The 19,437-nt window shown below is 45.1% G+C and overlaps 1 protein-coding gene across 2 annotated transcripts in view; it reads right to left on the minus strand.

Moving 5' to 3' along the window:
• JMJD1C (jumonji domain containing 1C) overlaps positions 1 to 13,705 on the minus strand; it is a 147,724-nt gene extending 134,019 nt beyond the window's left edge. Inside the window, exon 1 of one of the 2 annotated variants that reach the window (XM_085229316.1) lies at positions 13,361 to 13,705. In XM_085229316.1, the coding sequence (XP_085085442.1) occupies positions 13,361 to 13,513 (153 nt within the window). In that variant the 5' untranslated portion in view covers positions 13,514 to 13,705. The remainder of the gene's footprint in view (positions 1 to 13,360) is intronic. The other variant, XM_085229317.1, reaches the window with a different exon arrangement.
• Positions 13,706 to 19,437: the final 5,732 nt, after the last annotated feature.

The raw sequence follows: 19,437 nt of genomic DNA on the forward strand, positions 1-19,437 counted from the left end.
ACCTGTGAACAAACTGATTTCCTACTTTTACTTTGGAAGAGATAAAATAAGTCTAGAGAATGTCTACTTTACCATCTCACGATGATACCTGAGGCTATCTTGGTTTTTCAGGCACACCCCATTTTCAGGACTCCTACATCTCAGTCTGGATCCTTAAATTATTACAGCCCACTCTTGTGAGTAGGAGTTGAAAATGGAAAAAATACTCTTCTTCCACGTACCCAGCTTTGGTTCTTCTCAACAACACCAGTCCTGTAGGCTTAAAAACAAAGAAGCCAAAGGGAAAAAAAAAAATAAAGCAAAGGGAAAAAAAAACAAGGGAGGACAGCTTAACAGCGCTCGCATTCTCTGCCAAGACGAAATTCTTTCTGTTCCTGCCTATTTTCCCCAGACACCTCCACCTCCTCTTTCCCCGTTAAACTAAACCAATATGTTCACACAGCTAAGTGTTCCAACAACTTGGTCAATATAAAATATTCATAGAAGCTCCAAATCTACCAAATGAGGATAATCCTTCGCTCTTAATTCAAGAGGCATAAAGCCTCAGAGCATTACAAGCACACTGGTGGTTTTAACTCCCCTGGCAACTCTGTAAAGCTGTCCTCCTGTGGAAGAAGTAAGAAGTAAATCACGAGGATATCTGACGATAGGGTGGTCCAGATTTCATCAGCAGGTTGGAGATGTTAAAACAGGAAGGTCTCACAAACCCTACTTAACACCTAAAATTTTGTTAGGCAAAACTGAACGAATACCAATCAGAACATATGGAGCATTTCTTCTGTCTTTCTTGACGCAACCACAGAAGTGATGAGCTTGGCTTGTGACCAATTTGACATCTTGACAAATTAGTCAGCTCCTCACAGTAAAAGGAACTCAACTGTTATTATGTGCTTAGGCAATCCATGCTCCTTTGACCATTGCTCAACTCTTGTGCCACTCCCAATTGTTTAAACCTCTACAACAAAGTGAAAATCAAGAAGTCATTAGCCACATCCATAACATAAAACAAAACATACAAACCAACTAGTATACAAATAAGCCTACTGATAACTCAAGTTGCCACCAATCCTTGCCATCAAAACATCAGTGACTGCCAGCTTACAGAGTCACTGTGAGCATTCAAGCTTTCTGAGACTAGTAATCATTTAAACTTCTACTAAAAATACTATGAAAATACCTTGGTCCCACTTACTACTCAATTTCCTAAACCACAAATGTCCTGCACACAGAACTGAAAATCACCAGTGCAATCCATTTCAAGAACAACTTCCCAGATTCATAGCACAGAAACAGAAGATGCATGGTGGAGATAAAAAATACTTTCCCTGCACAAGGAGAAAAAAAGAAATCTAGACCTATGTTAAAATAGGAGCTGAATCAGACTACTTAGCACAACCCTATGGCTAGGGTCACAGAAACCAGTCAATCTCACTCACTGATACTAACTTGCATAGTTTGCACCCTCAAGCAACATGTGGCTAAAACAGAGCTTTCAGTGTTCATTTCAGCATTGTTTCTATCAACTCCTCCACGGTCCTTACACTCAGACCTGTATTTCAGCCTTACCTAGGTTCATACCTCGCTTATTACACCATTTTTTCCCTTTGGACTTCAGAGAATCCAGCTCAACACACCCGTTCACAAATGCTTCTACACAAGTCATTCTGTATTGCATAGCTTATTGCAGTGATAGCAATTGGTCTTATGTTCCTCATTTTGCCTTCTTTCTCTATCAACGTAACTTTCGGAGACTCGGCTGCACGGTGCCAAGTCCTGCTTCTGATCCACCTTGGATCAAAATCTCTGTCACTGGCTGCTTTAAAAAAGAAACACCTTAGAGTTTCATTCCTGGCTGTCCTTTATGTTTGACAAACATAACCAAGAAACAGTCCTCGAGTTACTTTCAAAAACCTCTTTCACATCTCTTCTGTCACAAGGTTTCCCAAAGGCTCACCAGCGGTACACAAACAACACATTGTGATGTCCTCATTCCAGCTCCCTCTCCTCGTGGATTGTAAACTCCGAGGCTCAGATGATTATAGTTCTGTGTTTACACAGCACCTACCACAGCGTGGTCTTGGTCAAAGAGTCCTGCAAAGCAAACAGAGCTGCATGGACCCAGAAATACACAGAAATGGTAATCTCAGCAGTTCCAGCACAGTGACTTGGCAGAGGTTTATCATGTGATTCACAGCCTGTTTACCCTAGAACATCTCAGTCTTACCTTCAGACAAACAAAATCACACTCACACAAAGCCGTTTAAGTTAACCATCCCCAATCTTTCAGATCACTGAAAACAAAAATCACAGCCCTCCACTAAATCTTTGCTCTATTTATTACCTACAGAGCCCAAGAGCCGGCAGACCGGCGCAATCATCTACTGCTAACAGCAGTACCCTTCATGTCTTTGTTAACACAAACGACCAACGGCCTCAGTAGCTTTAGGCTTCACATTAAAAATGGAAGTAACTAGTTGTAAATAATACCTTACTGCCTGAGAGAAGGGAGGTTTCCTGGGGGCCTTCCACTGTGAGGATGCCTGAGAAACCTGAAACGTTTTGACCGTAAAAAGATGCAGTAAAGAGATTCGAGCCACAGAGGAATTACAGTACTGCTCATCAGTTGCGTATAGAGAGAACAGAAAACGCTGAACAGGCCCAGGACAACATCAGACGGAGTGTTTTGCTTGGATGATAGAAGATCAAAAGTAATATCAATAATTTTGACTCACACATCCAGAAGGAAAGCAGTCTAATCTTCTCACATTTATGCTTACATGACAGTAAGACATCATATTCCCTGCATAACACTTGCTATTGCCAACGTTCTTATGCTAACTATCTTGGAGGTTTGCTATTATTAACATTAGAAGGTAAGAAAAACACAGAGCACAGCAAGGCGCACATGAATGTTATTTTATGGCACTCGTTTTGAAGCATCTTCACAATGCCTTTGAGTTGGAAGTGCAATTCCATTAACCGCTCTACGGGAAGGTTTGAAGATTTCTTTGTCATTCGTTTTTTTGGTAACATTTAGAACACTTTCTGCTATATGGCTTTTTCCTCAGGAATCTATCTCCCACAGTGCACACATGCTGGAAGTTACAGACACAGAGTTGAAGCCAGTCCCGGTGGCTACCCACCCTTCACACTGTTAAGTCACTTGGCGTGACTCCACTGAAGGGGGATTTCATTCTCCCCCAGACTGGTTGTAAAATCTCTCACTACAGTATTTGAACAAGTATTTTCCATTTTAAACGACATTAATGACGGGTTGGGAAAAAGTTTAAAGTCCTATACAGGCAGGGGAATTGGAACTTGATGATTCTTGGGGTCCCTCCCAACCCAAGCCATTCCATGATTCTATACAGAAAAAAACAATGGAGAAACAGAAAAACGTTTCCAAGCACAATGTAACTGCACGCACTGCCCTTAGTCCATCCTCAGTGTGCACCACAAGAGCCTTCACCACTACAATGCCATAACCACAGAACCCACAACCCTAGCTCTCTTTTCCCAACCAACAATACCAGCAAAACACAGCACAGGTGAAGTTCTGCGTGCACTATTGCACAAGAATTACAGCAGCAATTGTTAAGTTCTGTAGCAAGATACTCAGATGTGACCACGTGCAGATATGTCCTGTGCTGGTGGTGAGGACGCTGCTGCTGCCTGTGGCTCCAAAAACTGCACTGCCCACCCTCCACTGCCAGGCTACAAAAGAAGTGTACAGGCTGTGGGCGATGCTGGCAGCAATGTGGTGAAGAAAGCACTTGGTATTAATTAAAAGTAGCTTTCAGTACCACACTTGCATATTTAAATTAGACATCATTCTTTTCCCAGCTCAGAGAAAAAAAACTGAAAGAAAAGGTTAATTCTGTTGGTCTATGGATTCAGACAATAAGCTCACCCTCTAGAGATTCTGAATAGCCAGAGGGTGGATAAAGCTGCAGTCAGTTTGCACTCTACCAGACATCTGATAAACTAATCCTCATCAAGGCTACCTGCCTTTTGGAGCTCTCATAACTAACACAATCCAATTGCAGCCTTAGTTAAAAATCAGCCGCAAGGCCAGTCAGCAAGAAGCACAAACTCAGAGTGGGCTGCATGCTGCTTCCCCACTGCCCGCAGGTAGTCCGCACCTTCCGCAGGAGTAGTCAGTGTCTCTAACAAAAGGTTCTCAGCACAAATACTAACAATTCCAATTCTTTCTTCCCCATCTCTCCAAATGCTGCCCAACTCAGTCTTTAAACCCCTAACGGCCATTCTGTACCCCTCTGCATTGCCCTCTGCTCAGCTGAAGGCACACTTCTTAAGAGCAGGCATGCTGAGCTCCTCTCCAAGGCAGACCTCTTCTTTAAGAAGAGAAGGAAGAACACTGAGATACAACTCATACTTATTTCCTTTCAAGTAGCAAGCTTTTGCAAATACATCAGTGAACATTCTTGACCTCACAAGTACGAGGCACCTGGAACCAGTCAGACTGCTATAACGTGAAGCACAACTGCAAAAAAGCTATGGAGTGCTGTCCTTTTCCCCAGCCAGCTGACCCAAGAACTCCCTAGAGATATCAACTCCATCCAAATCAACAGCAGCAGCTGCAGAACTCCATTACGTTCAGATACAAACTGCCATACTTAGCTTTTTATTGCTCATTATTTTATCAGAAAAGTAACATGTGGCCTCAACTTCTATTCCACGTACCACATCTGAAACCAGTTGGTGAGCTGTGCTGCCATGTTATCAAGATGTGAGCCTCACTCAAACAGAAGGAGAAAACATTTAAAAAACAACTTTGGTAACAGAAAAGCCCTTCAATGACAAAAGAATTTTGATAAAGAAAAAAAACATGCCAAAACATATTCAGACACACACCTGTTTCACTGGGACTAGGTATTATTACAGAGCTCAAAAGAATTAGGAAGTGTCAGTAAGCAATTTTTCCAACTGTCAACTGAAAGGCAAGTCTATCCATGTTAGAATACAAGAACCTGCACCATGTTTTATGAAAGGACTAAATTCAGCTTAAAAAAAAAAAAAAAAACACCATAAAAACATCTGATGGAGTTAGAAAATAAGTTACCCAACAAGTAATCCAACATAGAACCAGATTTTTCGAGTTGTAATCCATCTTGTTTGGGGCCTGACTGTCACTAGAAGGAAATTTTGTCAGAACGCATAGGAAACAAAAGGAAGAAATTAATATAGGCTACCAATATCTGAAAGAAAAATACAGTATGAAGCAGCAAATCACTTGAAACATTTTCCATTCATGCAAAGATACTGAAATTTCTTTCAATTAGCCACAATTGATTATCTTTTCAAATAAATCACGCAGAAGTTGATAAGTAACCCATTACACGGAAAAGTTAACCACCAAATTGGGAAATGGTCGTGACACTGTCTAAAAATATTCACTTCACATTCTGACCCATATACCAGTGTTAAAATATGACAGTATACAAGAGGATCAGATATATTTAGGACAGACCACCCAGATTAACAGTCAGCAAACCATAAATATTTCATTATCCTTCCCCTCACATATTTTAATCTTTACTCACTGCTTAACTGTTATTAAATAGATCACCATTATCTAGGTTTGACCAACACAAATGAACCTGCAACAGCTTGGTTGCCTTAACTGAAATAAAAACCATCAATATACTACAGGGGAGAAAATGTTTACAATTTAAAACTCATTTTAAATGTTACTTTATTTCCTGAAAACATTTAAATTCAACTTGACAGTATGAAATTAAATCTATCCAAAGAACCTGCAGGAAGGAAATAACACCCAGTTGCACGTCTCACTGCAGACAGCCATTTAAGATATGCAAACAAACTCTGCACTTCAGAATAATCTGGTTCGGGCAGGCACTGAGGGCTGGTTGGGACTGACACACTGAATGGATATCTCCAAGTTTCCTGGGTTAAGAAACAGTAAAGGAAAGTTGCCACACTGACACACACCAGGAAGGGAGCATGGAAGGGTAGAGCAGAGCTAATAGAATCATCTGCAATGTGCAAAAGGCAAATAAGGGATGACTTCACTTGTACACCCAACGCAGGAACCAGAACATGAAACAGCAGCAAGTGATATCGCAAAGAAAGCGCAGTTAGAGCCTGAGCCATCTCTGCCACAGGATGCCACTGAGATTAAAAAACAGATTCCTACAAACTCATTTAGGAAAAATCCAGCAAGGTCTGTAAAACCCAAAGACCCTGCTGGATGAAGCTGCCCATCGCTGCAACTAGAATAGTCAGGACGTAGCAGAACTGTAGAGACAGGAGAGCTAAGCGTGACAGTGGCAGCCTGAAGGATCATGTGATGTGGTTCTAATTCAGTCTTCCAACACACCAACTTCTGTATTTGACTGAAATACTGGTAGTACACCCCCACTAGCTTCTAATTCTTTGCAGATCACTGCGAGCCCGAAGCCCAGCAGTCATGGAGCTCTTCCCCATGAACCACGCACCCCAAACATCCACTCCCTCCTGCCTCTCATGATTAAGCTGCCAAGGCTGACCAAGGCTGCGCAATGAAAACCTTCCAGTTCTGCTTCAGAAAGAATTATAGATTGATGACAAACTCCAGGCAAAGAACTCCAAAGGACTTTCTAGAGGAACTGAGCAGTTCAGCATTATGCATTTCCTAAGATTGTGCCGATTCATTTGTCTGTTTGATAATCAGCTGGGGTTGTTTTCTTTATTTGTGAAGTTTAGTAAGTTCTGTATTTCAGGAAAGAAGAGAAGCCAAGAACAACAAGAAGGAAGGAAATACGCTGGAGGACTGCTTCAAAGTAAACCCCCTCCTGCCAATGTTCCTCCAACATACAGCTTTCTCTTCCTTCCTCACCAGACGTGCAGGACTAAGGAGATTTGTCTTGGGCCACCTGGCAACGACTCAGCAAGCCGTCTCTCTATTGCAGAGCAACTCCAGATTTTAAAGGATCACTGTATTAAACAGCCCCGCTCAGTTAGCAAGAAAGAGAAACCTGGCGAGCCAACTGAACTCCTTGGCCAGCAGTGCCTACATGAGCCGTCGCACACAGCAACATCACTGGCAGCAAAGCCTAGCAGCAGTCATCGCAACATCTACAGCAAATACACTGCTGGTCCGAACGTGCACAGAGATAACATTTATGCACAAATGTTATATGCAGCATTGTACTTCAGGCATCAGAGGTGTGAGCATTTTAACACATGGATGGGCTTATGTTTCCCTTCTAAGTACTGTGTTGCATATCTCTTTTTCCAGAACTTGCCTTTGCAAATAAGTGTAGCGTCAACAGACAGTGGATGATCATGTGACAGGCTATCTTGAACATATATTTCCTTATTCAAGCAAAATAATTGATCATTCAGTATGAAAAAATATCATTCATCTATCTGCAGCACAAAACCCCTGCATGAGAGCTGAGCAGGTTAGGGCATCTAGCAGCTACTGCAATGCTCACGAAGGTGTTTAAGCTAGCTTTCAACCACCTCAATAAGCCATGGGTCCAACAACACTTCTCTTGGAGCCAGCTTCAGCTGCTCCTGCCCCAGCCTCCAGGTGATCCCATACCACCTCCTCAGCCTCAGCAACACCGCCTGGCATGCCATACGGTGAACCGATCAGGAAACTGTTCAGGGTTAAAAATTAAGCCAGCAGTGCCACCAAGAGAAATGTCTGTGGAACCACAGTCTCCAAAATGCCTAAAAATGTTGCTATGGTAGAGTAGAGCTAGAGGCCTTAATGTTTATCCTGCAGCTCTTGTGTCCAGGAAGCACCATATAGACCAACATCAGTTTCTATATGCACACAGGCAGCTCCCAAATAAGTAGTCAGGTTTCTCCATTCCACTTAATTCTGAAAAGTAGTAACAAATACATATACACACACACACACACACACACACACATATATACACATATATATTCCAAGTAAGGCCACAAAGCAAAACACAGCAAGATCTCTGAGGTTCTTCTTGTTCCCCAGCTCTTACTCCACCATATGAAGTGAAAATAAGTGGTATGTGAGAATAACACATCAATTAAGGACAGTAACTTTCTGAATACGTCAATACGATGAAGCAAGCTGGCTTCCATTCAGCCATGAACACAGTAATCTCCAGAAGGATCAGATGGATCACACATATCCATGCAGAACATGCCTGAGCTCCTATCGTGGAAAGCTAGGATGGAAATCACTGCAGCAGCAACAATCAGTGCTCATAGTTTGAAACTGGGCAAAAAAATAAAATTAAATTAAAAAAATCACATTATGACAGTATGTCTCTTCCAAGACAGCCTTCTTGCTATCAACTTCAGGCAAAGTTATTAGGCAATCAACAATGACCTTCTCCCAGAAGAAGGAGAAGTCCTACTGAAATGGAAGCTCAACTCTGATCCTAGCAGAGCTTCAGGAGCGCTGGGGGAGGTAAGCATCTCTGCAGGTAAGCATCAACAGCAGGACTGCAAAGCAGCTGAGCTTACTTTTGCACAAATTTAGAAATACCACTTTCCCATCACTTAATTTGCCATGAAAGTCCTGCTGCTCTCTAGCAGGTTTTGAGATCTTGGCATCTGCACAGAACGAATGGCTCCTTACAGAGTGACTACTCATTTGTAAAAGCCCTAAGATGGCTGTGCATCAGCCCTTCTAACAGCCATCCAAAGGCTCCTGTGAAGTTCCGGAATTAAAAAATCTGTAATGTGAATGAGGAATAATACATTATTTGTAAGATGACTACTTTCTGGATGAACAAAATACCCAATGCATCTCTCTGAATGCCTCCTAAAAAAGATTTGAGTACAGGAATAAACTTTCCTTTTCCTGTATCTCATCCATCACCACTTACTGAGAAACTAAATTAATAATCAAACCAATTAATTAACCTCTTCCCTAGATTAGGGCACCTAAATTCTGTTTGCAGTCTTGATATTCAAAGAAACCCTCAAAATCCATCAGCACTGGTTTATTTATCTGTTGGTTTCCACATTCCAAAGCCGATGAGTACAAAAGCAAAGAGCAGGAGAGGCACAGACAGCACAAAGCGCAGAGCCCCGCAGCTGGCTTCACAGGAGTGCTCCTGCATTTGATCTTTTTGTGAGGTTACTAGGAAACTGGATACCAACTGCACTGACTCTGGGAGACAGATGAGGTGACATTCACAGACACAGGATGACAAACTCAATCTTACTGGAAACACAGAGAGGAAATAGGAAGTTTTCTTTACTGCTGAGCCAAGAAAAGATTGCCGAGCCGATATGCATCATAGTGTACAAGGCTCTGCTTGGCTTCAGGACTCACCCAGAACAGTAGAAACAACTGAAAATCATCTAAATCCCTGCTGTTACTTTTTTTTTTTTTTCCCCCCCTCCCTCTCATTCCAAACCAAATTCAGAACTCACGCAACACACATCCTGCAACAATATCCCTTGTCTGGATCCAGAGGCAGCAGTGATGTGATAAACCCTGGCATGTTTTTCGCATCGTCTCCCAGAGCTGGAGTAAATAACGTGACAAGCTTCTCACCAACAACTTGCTCTTCATCTTTACCCCAGATGCTAGCAGAGAAACACGCAGTATTTTTAAATCCCCCTAACCACTGCCAAGCTATGCACAAATACATTAAAGCACGTTTCTTTATTTACTCTGTAGAATATTTTTTGAAGATGTTTCTGCATCCTTCAGTATATTACAAGGTTAACAAGTAAAAGCTGCTAAGCATATAATTCTAAAACAGGGAACAATAAAAATATTTCATCTTTAAATTGAATAGCTCAAACATAAAAATAATAATACATCCAGTTTCTCCTTAAATAGTAGCTTAGTGAAAGGAAAACAGGGAACGCGCAAAACATGGCACTAACATCAATGAATGGCAGAAAAGAAGCATAACACACAGAAGCACAGTTCTGTGACTGTGTGACAAGGCCATACTGCAATCATCAAATCTCCGCTGTGAGTTGCCCTCGCTTACTTGTGAGGGCAAATTCAGGCAAAGGCGTGGTCTGCCCTTATTTCCTTCAGGTGGCTTCAGTAGACAGACTGAATTAACAATCCCTCATTAGCAAATTACAAATTGAGATATTACAAAAGTATGGTTAAATCAAAATTATTCATGCATTTCCTCCATTGTCGCATATAAACTGCGCTGTAAACAAAAAGGAGGCATCTGCTCCAATCCCCAAATGTTAGTTTCACAACAATACCTGACCCTGTCATAGGGTACCTCTGCCAGAAGACAGTGAGAACTCCTGAAGTACTCAATTTTGTCTTCCTATGTGTAGACATCACGGCAGCAGAACTGACACAGTAATAAAAGCATATGGAATTATCACAACGTTATATTTTTATATAAAGGACTGCATATTATATATTAAAAGCCTACCTCCATTCTCTCATAGTAGAGAGCAGACAGCAGGATATGTGAGTATATTCAATATACAGCTGCAAACTCTGAAGTAGCTCCAATAAGTAAAATAATTCAACTGATTTAAAATGGGAGTATATATACACACATACTCCACTAAACTAACACTTTTTAAGTGCAATATTGGAAATTTTCTCTGCCATGACCACGTCAAATCTTGGCAGTAGTCCCCCAATAGGCATTTTCCAACCTGTGCTCCAGAAAGCAACCCCTGCAGGACAGCAGAGAGCAGGGGATCGTATGGCACCTCCCCTCCTCCTTCCTCCTGGCCGGCTCTTTCTCTTCTCTGGCTTATCGCTGCCATCAGAGCAGCACACAGGCTTTTCCAGGCAGTTAGTAGTAAAGAGAAATACAATTCCTGGCTACCTCCAATAACACTCACTGTTACTTAAGCAGAAAAGCACTACGAATTCTGTCAGCAGATACTGAAATGTATCTATACACATACAGAGATGTGCATTTAAGGAAACCCTTTGCTTGTGGCTCTTTGTTTGTTTGTTTTTAAATAAATACTCTTCATGCACCAGTAATGTTCAAGAATGGAAGATCAAGAGGTCTAGCTATCACAATGTGATTCAGACCATGAAAATCATCAAGAAAACTCCCAGGTTAAATTATGCATATTGCACCTGCGCAGCAAGTATTTTTTTTTTTTTTTTTTAAGATCTGCAAGCATCACAGGATGACTAAAAAAGAGGCAAGAACCCAGGCAAGAAGGATTCCAGCATTTAGGAGCAAGAGCACTCATCTCCAGGAGAACCAAGAGTTCTCACAGGCAGTGCATAACACATTCCCCATAGCAGTGTCCAACAGGTAAACTGATGAAGGCAGCATTTCCATAGAACAAGAGGAGACAAACTAGCATTCTTCTAGTTTCATTTGTCTTTGTAAAATGCCTTTTTTTTTTTTTAAGCCAAAGACTGCTTATTAGCTATATTGCAAGGGAACAACTATTTAACATACTTTCAGGGAATAGGAAAGACATCTTGGGAAGATGAAAACACGTAACTGACTTCTCTTCATCTTCCTACTAGGACAGTAATACCAACTATGAAAATATTCCAGTACTTATTTGTCAAAATGCAGCCCTAAAACTTAGTATATCACAACTGGACTCTCCATATGCCTGCTGCCCAGCAAAGCAGGTGATCCAACATTCAGATCTGGAGCTCCACATGTAAAGGGCTGTTCCACCACAACCAACAAAACTTAGTTTCCAACAGATGTGCTTCTATGAAGCCCAGTGGCCATTTATCATTAAGTACCTCAGCTGCCTCCATGCTTCCCCACACATCCCTAAGATTCTTCACATTTGCAGAACTGTTAGTCCATATATGCCCATTCCAAATACTGACACTTCAACCTGTGCTATTGTTAGCTCTCAGCACTTCCTCTCACCCCCAGCCCCATCTTTACACACCACCCACCCTATTCCCCATCACCTCTCCATCTCTGCACAGCACTAACCAAGAGGCAGTGCTCATGAAGCCAGAACGAAGAGGTAATTCAGTACCAGATCCTTTGGAACCACCTCAGAAATGCCCTCCTTGTGGAGATGGGCACTGTACAATTCCATCAGGACCATCCAGTTCAGAGGGACCAGGAGCCTACTGGTACACTGATAAAAAGCCCCTGGGGTGCAGTGAAACTACTGGTAGGAATTACCACTTCACTCCAATGATGAGCAGCAGAAGGGTCTGGAGCTGCTCACAGGGATAGCCACCTAAAAACAGAAGCCATGGATGAATCGGAACAGCGTTCACAGACAGTAGACATGGAACCAGGCCTGACAGAAAAATGTCACTGTTCTTCACGGGGGAGCAGGAGAAGAGGCTGTTCATATTAACAAATATCAACTAGTGAGAGATTAATTACCTATGCAGGACAACCTGATCCAATAAACTACCTGTTGTTAACAGAAGCCTCATCGCAGCTTCCTCCACTCTTTGTGATTTATACCTCTTCTGCCTCGGGGACAGGGAACAGGCAACCAGACAGCCACGCACCGAGCCCTGCCATGCTGCAGAAGCCCGGTACCAGCCCGTAAGGGGAGAGCACTGGAGAACACCGGGCCACAAAGTTTGCAAGACCAAACACAAGTGCACACATCCAGCGGGCAGCGTGTGGGACCTGCTGAGCTAGAGGCACGGTCTCGAAACGCTCCGGTTGAGCGCCCCTCGCTTCAGCCCTCCTTACGGCACCTCTACGCGAGTTGTATCTGATGAAACAACAAACAACCCACAGTATAGACCAGGAAAGCAGCGGCGTTTCAGGTGTCGCACGCATTCCGCGTTCCGAACAAAGCCCAAAGCCCGGGCCGTGTGGAAGCCGGAGCCCCGAGGAGCGCGGCGAGCCCCGCCGGGCACACGGAGCGGCGGCGGCGGCGGCGCGGAACCCCCGGGGCCGTTCGCCCGACGGCCGCGCGCCAACGGCAGCACCGCGCCTCCCGCCGCCCCCGGTACACGCAGCGCCCCGATCCCGTCCTCGGCCGCACATCGCCGCGGTGCGTGCAACCGCGCTTCCAGAAGCGCCGACAGACACAAAAGCAGGGAACGAGACGGCCCCGCGCGCCGCAGCCCGCACGGCACGGCAGGGCACGGCTCCGCCTCACCGACCGCGCGTTCCGCGGCCGCCCCGGGGAAGGCGGCCGTGCCCCCCGCCGCGGCCCGGCCCCCCGCGCCCGTACCCGCGCTTCAGAGCGCGCAGTGACAGCGGACATAAAAGGAGCGGAAACAATGACATTCCCGCGGCCCTTCTCGCCGCCGCGTCCCCTCGGCCTGGCCGGGCCCCGTGCTGAGCTCCCGGCCCCGGCCCCCGAGCGCCCCGCGGGGCCCGGCGCCGCCCGCCCTCCCGCCGCGGGGCTGTGTCACGCCGGGCCCGGCTCGGCCGCCCCCCGCCGCCGTCGCCCCCCGCCTCTGCCCCGCGGCCCCGCTTACCGCCAGGTCGGGGCTGTGCGAGTCCCGCTGCGAGACGGCGCGGATCACCCCGGCCCGCCAGCGCCCGCTCTCCGCCGGCTCCTCGCCGCCGCCGCCGACGCACAGGAACCGCTTTCCCACCAGCTCCGGCCGCGTCTCCACCGCCACCGCCATGGCCGCCGCGCAGCGCCGCCGCCGCCGAGCCCGCTCCGACGCCCTACGGGCCGCCCATGGCGCGCGGCGGGGGCAGCGCGGGGCTCTTCCCTCAGCGCGGTAGGTCCGCGCCCCTCGGCCGGGCCGCGCCGGGGGCCGCTCCGCCGCTGCAGCGCGACGCAAACACCGCGGGGCGGGGGAGGGCCGGGGGCGCGCGCTCCCTCCCTCCCGCGCTCGCTCACCGCCGCGCTGCGGCCCCGACCACTCCGCCCACGCAGCCCACTGCCATGGCGACCGGCGCCACGCGCCGTCTCCCTCCGCCAAGCAGCGCGCGGGGAGGGGGCGAGCGGCCGCCGCGCGGCAAAGAGTCCGGTGGCGCTCGGCCGCCGCGTCCGGCCCCGTCGGGGCTCCCAAATCTCGGGGGGACGCCGAGGGGAGCTTCGCGCCCGGCGCGGCCCCGGCGGCCGTCACCTGCCCGGCGGAGAGAGGGCACGGGCCGGGCGGCGCGGGCCTCGCGCGGTACCCCGCGAGCGGAGCGGAGAAGTGGCGCCCTGCTTCTGCGCCCGTCCCCGGGAAGACCGCGGTCTGCCGTGAGCCGACACGCGCTCGGCGCTCGGCCCTGCAGAAGGGCCGCGGGCACGGCCTCTTCCCGAGGCTCTGCCCGCGCTGCGCCCTACGGAGGTGCGGTGCTGGGGAGCCCAGACACCGGGCTCGGGCTGGGGCGCGCCGTTCTGGGGGCTGAGCACCGGGAGTCCGGGTGCCGCTGGCACAGCCGCTTCGCGGCTTCTAGTTCGAGATTGGATCTGCAAGCTGCACCGCCTCTTCTCCCCTCCGGTTTAGCTGTGTGCTACCTAAGCGGCCAAGCATCCATTTTTCCTTACTGCCAGCACCGAGCTGTATGGGAATGTTTATCCCTCACGAGCCGTTAAAGGCACGAACTCCGCAGCACCCAGCACTACCGCTAGGCACCGAGCTTAGCGTGCGTCTGCTCAGAGCTCCGGCTTTGCCACAGGGCACGGCCTCATTATGCATTGATTCATCTCCATCCGTTGTTGTTCTACTTGGCCTGTGTATTAACGCTGAGACTGAGTTTTATGGTATTTTTCATCCTGTTACCGAGCAGCGCAGCTCTTATGAGCTCTTGCTCTCTATACCGGTATGCCTGCTTTCAATAGGGCAGGTTAATGATCTCTCATCTAGTGCTAGAAAGCAAATTTGAATAGTGCACTTTGTGAAAAACAGATTGTGAGGTGAGAGCAATAATTCAGAAGTGCCAGGCTAGCACATTCCCATATATTTCAGTAGAACAAATAACTTCTGGTACAAGAGAAGTTAATTAAAGAGAAGAACAAGGAGTATTCGAATATTTCACAAGACATTTAGAATATTTCACAAGACATAACATTCATGTAAGATCCCAGAGCTGCCTGGCATCACCTTGACAGGAGGCTGGGGATGCACAGAGAAGCGTTCCGTGGAACTTGCAGAAGAAAAACACAGTGCATTTGAGCAAAATGGGCCATTCATCCACATTTCAAGGTAGTGCTACCACTGACCAAAAACCTGCAGCCTTGCACAATGAGCAAAATGACACTTATGTAAGAATGGAGCACTTTATGAATAAGTAGTATAAAAAGCAGTTACAAGGACAACTAAATAAGTATTAATCATATCAAAACTCTTTATAGTTTTATTAGATTCCCTCTTGTTTAGCCAAAGAGTAATTTGAGATTATTACTGAATTATACACTTAAGTAGGTTACATTAATGTGCTACAAACCATAAATACATGCCAAAAAAGCTGAATTACATGATTCTAATTGGCTAAGCTTGTGAATTTATCATAGAAATATTCTAGTTTTCATAGTAATCATCACAGATTATTAATAATCAAATACTATTTTACTTGTTCCAAATAAATCTGGTGCCATCACCTCACAAAGGGATGACATCAGAATAAAGTTTAGAGCTGATGACATTAATGCTTAGGTGTAAATTTCAGCAGTCGGTTCCCAGATGCCAAGTGAAGTCTCTGCCCAGCTCCCCACCACACCTCCCAGCACCTTCTTTGCTTCCTCCTTTTCACCATCCATCTCTGCAAGGAGCTGGAAACTGCAGGGTGCCAAGTGCTTGGCGTGCAGAAAAATCAGCTCAGTCTCCAGCTGCAGCAGAACTTAAGGCAATGGTGCTGTGCTGGGGCCTAAGTGCTGAAGATGCAGAGACCAGCTTCTATATGCACAGTAGTCCATCATATCACACTGCAGTAGGATGTCTTCCTGCCTCAGAAGCCTTTGCAGGAGTCAGATCAATATAACCATCCCCCTTTCAGAGCAGCACCTTCTCTGCATCCTCGACAATTGTTTATGCAAATACTTGAAGATTTTAAATATAATCTGTAGGAAGAAAGGATTAAGGACAGCATGGATTGATGCATCTTCTGAAGAAAGTGGCAGACAGAAGCCTCCTCTCAATTTACTCCAAGGTGCCAGAGAAGTCATCCTCCCTGAGCTCAGCAGCAGCACTCAGAGACAGGCAACACCAAAACAGATCCGACATTGTCAAGCTTGGAGAATACCAAACAAATTCCAAGTGAAATGTCTCAAAATCCAGACATCAGGAGTCCCGACTAGCTCTCCCATTACTGCACTTCACTGCCTCTGCAGCTTCTCCCTACCAAATAAATAAATCACAATTTGTTAATCAGGTGCTCTTTCTTCCCCCAATTTCCAGAGCTATGAGGACTTAGAGCCAAGTGTCAGATCTATGAGCCCAACAGGCTCAGCTGTGCCCCTCTCTGCACAGCCCAACTCAAACTCACCCCAGCTCTTGCCATTTCCATGCAATTCTTGCCCTGCCTCAGGTGTCAGGAACTATTTCCTCTTGATCTGCGGGTGCTTCTCCCCTCTTTGCCCGTTTCCCACCCCAGATTCTGTGACTGAAGTGCCCGAGGCTGAGCCCCAGGGTAGGGGGCTGCTCTTAGGGGAAACTCTCCTGTTGTACTTACACCCAGCCCTAGCACAGCTTTGGTACTAAATGCCACAACTGAGTGACTTTGGTACCAGCATGCCCAGGCAAAGTAAAAGAAGTTCAGCCATCCCCCCCCAAAAAAAACAAAGCAACACTGATATGGCTTGCTGGGTCAATCCTTTCTCAGCCTTTCTTTAACACCTGAGCCCACCTGAGGGATGCAACTCTGTCCTGCCACAAAGGCATAGGAATAGGAAAGTGAGGGATGCAAAGATTCAGTTTTCTTAAATCCTTTCAAGCAATGAGAAAAGCTATTTCCATGATTTTGAAATCACAGCATCTTCCGTCTTTTGCTGTAATTGAAAAGACATTAATAGTGCTGTTTCTATCTTCTACCAGTGGATTCTATGGCTATTTACCCTTCTTCAGCTGGACATTCAATTGCCTGAAAATGCTGTCATGCATGGAATGTTACTAATGGCATCCTTTAAATGTCACAGACTGCTAAATCACTTATTTATACCCACATATTTTCAGTTCCCATCCCTGAAACTATAAACACAGGTCAGTTGCAAAATCAAGATCTCTACTATTTCTAACTTTCAGGTTGAAGTGCAGCCCAGCTCGTGTTGGCAGTAATTGTACCTTCTGCATACAGATAAATGCTATACTTAGAAATGGCTGTTTCCACTTTGCAGCAAGAAAAATTCACTGAGAAAGGGAAAATGACTTGTTGCAGTCACAACTCTTAAGGGGAATGGATGTTGAATCAGGTCTCCTTAGAATTCTATAGTATATACTTTTAGATTTATTTTGTGTTTCCTTGGAAAATAATAAATGTCACTTTCCTCTGAATGTGTAACTTATCAGAGATTTGGAAAGTCACATTTTGCTTCCAAAGGCTCACTACTAGGAAATTAAGAGTCTATACATCGTAGCAATTTTCATCATTTAGTTTTTCAGTGTTTCCCAGCTAGAAAATACACAGCCAAGAGAAAAGCTTTCCCCTACAAATATCAGTCTTTCCCTTCCAAAGCTAACTTTGGTCTTTATCTACCTTACCATTATCTTCTATATGGAGTCCAAGAACTTTTCATAATGAAAAATTTCTTCTGTAAGCACATAATTGAGTAGTGAAACAATCCTTAAGCACTGAAAGGGACATAAATCTAGTTAAAATATAGATCACTATTTAAAGGCATGTATTCAATGGAGGTGCAGAGAGAAATGCAAAAAAAAAAAAAAAAAAAGTGCAAAAATACATCACAGAAGAAGTGTCTCACAGAACTAACGTACAGTGACTCACTACTATTTATCTCTGATTGTCTACAGCTGCAGCTCCATTCAGAGCTGCTGGCTGACCAATCCTGATCTTTTCCTGTGCCTCTAACGTGTAAAAGGGCTGCAAATCTACTGTAATGTTTACACTGCAGGTAAATATACCACCACTCCCCACAGCCAGGTATTGCCTGCAGGACTTCATTAATGTTGTCCTAACTGTGGCTACGACACACAAAGGAGGAAAATTTCCGCTTATTGCATGTGCAAATCACTCCAACCACATCTGTACTAGAAAACATTGTAATTCACGTGGTGCTGCTCTATCAGTTCTGACAACAATATGGAATGCTGTGGGGTTGTTTTACAGTGAATTTGCAACTGAGACGGAAATAAAAAATGCTCTGATTCTAGCATTTCTTTCTCTTCCAGTTAACAAGGTGTATGGGAACTGTTGGTCATGGCCTGAAGTGCTGATGGAGCACCTGTGGAAAGGACCCGGTCAGCCCTGGGAGTACAGGTGAAGGTAATTCAGCTGTGTGACCAGATGGGGTGGAGCCTGGCTACACTTCTCTTAGACCCCATTTAAGCGCTGCCTGCCACCTGGGAGGGATTTCTGGTTGGAAATCTCTCCTATGTGGAGTCTTTCTGGTGCGCCTACATCTTTGGAGATGGGTAAGTACCTTTACTTTCCTTTGAAATACTATCCTGTCTGTATTGGTCCCTTTGCTGCTATGTTCCTGTACTGCCCTTCCATTGCATTTCTGAATGTAACGTGAGGAATAACCAAAAGATGAATGAATAAATCATAGAATTACAGAAGACTTTGGACTAGAAGAGACCCTTGAGATCATCTAGTCTAACTGCACTGCTGAGACCAGAGACATCTTTCATTTGATCAAAGCCTTCTCCAACCTGATATTGAATACTTCCATTGAGTAAGTGGAGATATCTTCAACTTAAATATAGTCTCCTATGCATCTCCTTACTCAGAGAGTTTGTTGACATCTTAAGGTATTATCCACTCTATCTGCCTACTCAAGTCTAAGCTATTTAAGGTCAGTGTTTCACTGCTTCTAACAGTGCAATATAACTATAGAAATACCTGTTTTGTATAAGCTCTGAAGGCACCAACTTTATGGGTTATCTAGAGTGTATTTTTACTTAGTGTTATGTAACGCTAAAACATTATTTGTTGTTATCTCTCTACTGTGACGATGCTTTAAAAATCAGCAGATGGGCAACAGTAAGAAGAAATCTGTGAAAACAATTCCTTACTTCTGTATAGGAAGTACCCACCCCAAGTTAGGATGTATTAGTCACTCAAACTCTTTGTAGAAGAATTTCATTGTGTGATGACTTAATGATGCTTAAGTAATCACTTTATAATTACCACTAAAATAAATGTATCCATTCTCTCTGAATTAGGAGCCAGACCAAGACATTTATTCTCACTGGAGATATCTAATATACTATGTGAGACCCTAACTAATAAAGGTAACACAGGGAAAAGAGGAGCTATTCTATCTGACTAAAACCTTGTTTCAACTGAATGCATGAAGAGTTGTGAGCACCTTCAACTACTCCAACTCATGAGGCAGAATCTTTAAAGCTTGATTAATTCTTTACTTAAATCTCAAATAAAGCTTCTCAGGCACCTTAAAATAACAACAAAAGATCAGTATTGAGGACTGTGTGGT

Source organism: Meleagris gallopavo, chromosome 8 (genome assembly GCF_905368555.1).
Source record: "Meleagris gallopavo chromosome 8, MGAL_WU_HG_1.1, whole genome shotgun sequence".
Classification (NCBI taxonomy): domain Eukaryota; kingdom Metazoa; phylum Chordata; class Aves; order Galliformes; family Phasianidae; genus Meleagris; species Meleagris gallopavo.